At 45.2% G+C, this 6,000-nt stretch overlaps 1 protein-coding gene across 3 annotated transcripts in view; it reads left to right on the top strand.

Annotated features, from left to right (window-relative positions):
* Positions 1 to 309: 309 nt before the first annotated feature.
* Positions 310 to 6,000, top strand: part of SRGAP1 (SLIT-ROBO Rho GTPase activating protein 1) — a 145,121-nt gene continuing 139,430 nt past the window's right edge. For 2 of the 3 annotated variants that reach the window (XM_083859828.1, XM_083859830.1), the window contains exon 1: positions 310 to 399. In XM_083859828.1, the coding sequence (XP_083715954.1) occupies positions 333 to 399 (67 nt within the window). In that variant the 5' untranslated portion in view covers positions 310 to 332. The remainder of the gene's footprint in view (positions 400 to 6,000) is intronic. The other variant, XM_083859829.1, reaches the window with a different exon arrangement.

The following is a 6,000-nucleotide window of genomic DNA, read 5'->3' as shown; positions in this document are numbered from 1 at the left end:
GGGCGCAGCCGCCGGGCCCCCGCCCTCGCCTAGTGCAAGCGAGTGCCCCGCGGCCGCAGCTCCGCCGCCCCGCCCTGCGGCGCCCCGGGCCGCGCTCCGCGTTGCTGCCGGCGGCGGTGCCGGAGGCGATGGTGCCCGCGCCGGGGTTACTCTGATCGCCGCTCCCGCCCCGGTGCCGGCGGCGCTCCCGCGGGGCCAGAGCCCAGCGCCTCCCCGGCCCCGCTCCTCGGGGTCGGGCCGCCTGACACAACTTGGGAGCTCCTCCAGGAAAACGAGAATAATAGTGAAAATCATTTAGAACAAGGCGGAGAAGCGGAAGAAGCGAGTGGATAATGTCAACCCCGAGCAGATTCAAAAAGGACAAAGAGATTATAGCGGAGTATGAAAGTCAAGTGAAAGGTAAGCGCGGGGAGCAGCGGGGAAGCCGCCGCGGGGCCGGGCGTCCTGCCGGCCCCTTCCCTTCCCCGGGCTGCCGGCCCCTTCCCCTTCCCCGGGCGCCGGCCCAGTCGCCACCGCCGGCGGGGCGGCCGGTCGCAGTTGCCCGAAGTTCGGGGCGGGAGGGAGCGGCGGGAGGGCGGCGGAGGAGGCTCCCCCCGCTCTCCCCCAGCGCTCCCAGCGGCGCCGGGGGCTCCGAGGGGCCGGGGCGGCAGCTGCGGTGGCTCCTCCACAGCCCGGCCCCGGCCGAACGCCTTCCCGTCCTCCACCGACCTCAGTATCGGCCGGGGGTGGGGGGAGGGAAGGGGAAAGGGAAGGAAAAAAGGAGGAAAAAAAAAAAAGAAAAAAAAAGAAAGAAAAAAAGCTTGTCATTTTCTGAGGCGAGAGGAGAGACAATGCTAAGCCATACCCCTTTCTTAAGGCACATGGCTGGTGTCTCCCACCCTCCCCTCAGGGCTGTAGTTTCTGTGCTGGGCTGCAGAAGATGGCTAATAAAGAATTACCCTTGACTACTGAATGAGCCCATTCAGCCATCCCAGGAAGTATTTCAGCCTCGCATCGCCCGGCTGTATCGCATCCAACTATTGTGCCAAGGACAGCGCCGGCAGATCCTGCCTTGAGCCGCCGGCGCTCCCAGACCCTCGAGTTTCCTCGCCTGGCGTTTTCCCTCTGCCAGTGTCTCGGGTGGAACAGGGATTGGGAAAGTAGCGACATGGCAGTGGGGTGTGGGTCTTTTGGTGTGCATCCTTCTGGGCGCTGTCGGGGAAAATATTGCATAATATAAAAATTGTAATAAATCCAGGGATAGATGCGAACCTGAAACACGGCATGTAAAAAGCTATGCAACACCTGAACTCTGCTTTTTAAAATGATTCTGGTGGGCTCTTTACATAGGTAGGTGTTCCCTCCTTGCTGCTGCCCACAGTCTGCAATGTGCAGAGATGGAGCATGTCCTCATGTCCCTGGGCTTCGGGAACAGCACGGCAGGTCTGGCTTCCACCGCTCTTGCCCGCCCGGTGCTCCCATGGGGGTGCGGTATGTTCTCTGTATGAGGCGTCTGGAACAGGGTGGGAGTGACCGCTCCTCAGCTGTTCAAAGATTTATTGACTTTGTGTACTTGCACAATATATTTTCCTCTCTCTTGATCCTATGACATCAGTTTTTCAAGGCAATGCTTGTAGTTTTGTTGGGGTTTTTCCTCTTAAAAGTAAAGAGATAGTTTTTGAGATTTTTTCTTCCTAAGCTTAACTTTTTGTGAAAAATACCTGTCACTGTTGGAAGTAATTTTTTGTCCAGGAAAGGATCTATGCTTAAAATAAGACATCTGCTAGACAGGTGGGCAGTGAGGGGTCTGAGCTGGCAGGTAAGCCACACTTCAAGTGTCTGTCTGACATGGGCAGGGCCGAGACAGTTCTCACATAGCTGGTGTGTTCACTGCCATTGAGCCCTTGGAGCATTGGTGCTTTACCCTCTCTGTGGACATGGTGCAGATTTGTCTTGGTCACTGAGCATAAAAAATGTTTGAGATCTTAAGCTCATTGCACAGTGTGCAGACTGTCCTTTGCCTCCTAACTTGATTGTTAAAGGCTCAGCCTTTATTATCTGCATCCAGTTTCTTTTGAATAATGAAGAAAAAATGCCATGCCCTTCAGCTATGTATATTGTATCATTTCAAAAGACACCAAAGATTAAGGCATAAAGTACTGTTGATAACCTGGCTCTCTTTCAGTGTCATGGTCCCCAGCATAATTGCAGAGGGAGATGGCATTTGTAAATATAGCTTAATAGGAATTTTAACTTCCTTTGCTTCTTTGTGGTGGTCTGGGGTGTGTGCAGTCTGGTCCCACCCAAATGTCTTCTTTTTATTGTTGATCAGCAGCTGTTTGAAAATGTATGCTGGGTTAGCAATTGTAATCAGAGATGCTTTTTCTTTAACCAGCATCACTACAATTGTATTTCAGGTGGCAAGAACTGTCTGTGCTAAGATATAATTCTGCTTGACACCAGCTCAGTGATACTATAAAAAAGCAGTAATGCCATTGTGTGATACCTTGAAAATCTTTTTGATGTTGAGGATTCAAGGCCTAAGGAATCAGCTCTAATTAGCCAGCAAGGTAGCTTTAAGGGAATGTAAATTCAGGAGAGTCAGATCCCTCTATACTGCTTGGAATTTCTTATATTAGGTTAGAAGAAAGGGTGTGGCCAAATTGCTTTTGCTGCCTGTGATTTCTGGTGTTTGCAATGGCTAGCTGATTTCTCACTGCTGATGTGTTTAGTTGCTGAAGGACGTGGACAACTGGGCAGCAGGCTGGCCATTTGAGGTGCTGTGGACAGGCGTGTGCACAGGGGTGCAGCAGCACGTACCTCCCGTACCTTGCTGTGAGAGTGCACTGAGCCCGGCTTGCTGAGCATCAGCGTTGGTGCTTCAGAAACCACTCCACTGTTGTGTGCATTTGTAAATCTTGTCTTAGGATGTCTGAGTATTAATACTGAAGAAAGAGGGGCCTGCAATGTACATGCCCTGTAGGGTATGTATATGGTGCCGTATTTGGAAATGAGGATTTGATAGTGCCATTCTTCACATAGCTTTTCTGCTCTTAACTCCTCAAATAGGAAGCAGTAACAGATGTTAATTGTCGTGCCTGGTTCCTGAGTGGTGTAAACTCACATCTTTTCCTTGGATTTTTAGCAGTATCACTAGATTGGCTATTGCTTCAGTAGAGGTCATACAGGAACAGCAGAAAGTCTGTATATGTTACCTGTTTGTCAAGCTGAAGTAAACAAGGTACTTCAGACTTGTTGAGGAGAGCGTTTTCTTGCACCTTTTTTTGCAACATCCTTGTTCTTCAGTCTACCTTCTGTCAAGAACTGTTGCAATTGATCAATAAGGTGAGTGCTTTTACTTCCCTGCACATTGTATAGAAAGCAGAAGAATACTTCTTAAGGATATTTTTATGCTGAAGTTAGATCTGTCTAGCTGGATACCTATACCTGTTGTTTTGGGGGATGTAAGAACATTATGATGGCATGGGTACCTGACTTTGTAGACGTAAAGGCACCTGGAAAGTAACATAAGTAATAAAATATTCCTGGTCATTCACAGTATCGTTTGTATCTGCGTTTTTCTGAAGAATGTGGTAATTTTATTTGCACTCTGAAGTCCTTAGGGGTAGTTTTACCAACCTTGCAGCTGGGGTAGGGGTATACAACTAGAGCTAGAAAATGGAAGAAATACTTTTTAGATGAGCAACGAACTGGTGGTATAGTTAAGTATTAACTTTCTGGTACATGACTTTGTTAGATTTATAGACAACACGTCTTAACTCAAGGCTCAGTTGACTATAGTAGCCTATCTTACTTTCTGTATTCTGAGGACCAACTGCTCAGTGGTACTGCTGATAATGTCAAGTGGTGTCTATTGATAAAGTTACTGGGCAATTCACAGTAGTGGAGAAATACTAGAGCATCCTCTGATATCTGTGAGTGGGTGTCTAGAGTATGGTAAAGGGTAGCTGGTAAGATATTGGATATCTGGCTCCCTTTGGAAATTTATCCTTCTGAAAAATAAATCTCTTGTAGTAGCAAGAGGATTAGGGATATACTGCTCTGGAGCTTTTCATTCATGTTAAACTGGCATGTTGGCCTTCTCTTAGGACTTGAAACTGGCCTTCCATGCACAGGAGAAATGCGCTTTGACTAGTTAAGCATTTTATTGACTAATTATCGGGCCTGTCTCTTCAGAGAGATCCTCTATGTGGTGTGAACTGTTACGAATCATTGGAGTTTAAGTCTGAGCCTTCTTACACAACTGCATCTCCAACTGAAAAGGACTGAGGAAAGAGTTGCTTAGATCCCTCCTTTTTGCACCTTCATTTCTCAGTTGGAAATGACCTAGTGAAAACGCAAGCCCAAAAGCAGCTTGCGGAGGAAGCTTCCCCAAGATCAATATTTGTGTGGCCCTCTTCAGAACAAAATACTCATATTTTTCATCAGAAAGAACTTGGGAGCAGTCTATATTACATCACCTAACTAATTTTTATGGAAAATGAAAATTCCAAATTGTGAAACTGAGTTTGAACTTCACATTAAACAGCAACAGAAGCCTCTCTGAGTAAAGGCTGAGTTCTGAAGTACAAATTGGGCTGTTGTTTTAGTAAACTGATAGCTATTTTGAATAAAGTCTTTGTAATGAAACATTTGGTACCGTTGATGATGCCAGAGTTCTTGAGGTTTATTTGAAAAAATGTGTGATGAGTAGATGCCAGTTTTCAAAGTTCAAGTTTATCAAGTGTGGTTTAGCAGAAATTTTTCTGGTCAAAGAACCTGACCACATGCATGGCTTTGTCTGATACAGAGAGGATATTGTTCTCCATGCTAATTTCTAGTTGGAGTTATGTTGTGTAATGAAGTTCCTTATCTTTTCCCCCACCATTTTCTCCCAGCTCACTGATCCTTCCTTTCAGAGTACAAACTCCAATTGGCCCAGGTAGCTGTTAATGAGTTTGTAGTTGACTATGCAGCTGAAAGGGGTATCTGCAGATTCAGACAGTTCAGTCATAAACTGAACAGTTTTTTGGTTAGTTCTGGGTTTGGTTGGTTTGGGGTTTTGTCTTGTTCTGGCTTTTTTTGTTAACCAACATATTCAATACTCGTAATCTTCCACAGCTTTCTTGGAATGAAAACTAAGGAACTTGGTTTATTACTGTGCTGTGTATCAAAGTATTTGGGGAATGGGGGAGCCCTGCAAAATGCTCGCTTCCATAAGGTCATTGCTGAAGTACTTCAGAGGTTTTGGCTTCTTAGTCTTTCTATATAATTAAAGGAAAAAAAAAAAAAAAACAAAAAAAAACAAAACAAAAAAAAAAACCACAAAAACCCCACCTTTTCTTCATGCCTATTTCAAAATATGACTGAGTCCAAAAAGTACATTTTTTTTCCTGATTTGACCACATGCTGTAGCTGCTGTGTTCCTGCACCACAATGAAGCTACCTTTATTATTTGACTTGAATTTAAAGATTAATAAAGTCTTGATTACTAAAGCACACATGAAAAGCTAGATAGTGAACGAATTGTCTGAACAGTGTTTCCTTCTGGCAGTATGGCAATCATGCTGCATATTTAATGCATATGTTTTGTAGATACACATTTTGTTAGTCTCTAACACAAAGTTCTAACTTGCCTCTGACTCTGAAGCAGTTTGGAAACTTCTTATGATCACTTCTTTGGGACTTTGTTTTTTTTCCTTTCCAAGCATACTTTCTGTGGAGTTGTGCTGTTGCAGAGCAATTCTCTGAATCATGCTAAGGTCATTTAATTTCCTGCCATTATCTTTTATTGGTCACTTTTTTATGAACTGTTCTAGTTGCTAATAAAGTTCTAGTTGTTAATAAAATTAAACATAGCTTTGAAGTGGCTTCAGTAAGATAGAATGGGATCTGAATTTCTTTCTATTCTCAGCTTCAGACTTTGTGTTAGGTTTTGCCTTTTGTGGAAACTGGCCTCCTTGTCAGTCAGAGGTGATGGATGGTAATGCTGGAAAAAAATGGGTCAGTGCTGTTGAGATT

Source organism: Zosterops lateralis (genome assembly GCF_965231275.1).
Source record: "Zosterops lateralis genome assembly, chromosome: 4".
Lineage (NCBI taxonomy): Eukaryota > Metazoa > Chordata > Aves > Passeriformes > Zosteropidae > Zosterops > Zosterops lateralis.
The sequence above is the reverse complement of the archived record's forward strand: the minus strand, read 5'-3'. Positions and strand labels throughout refer to the sequence as shown.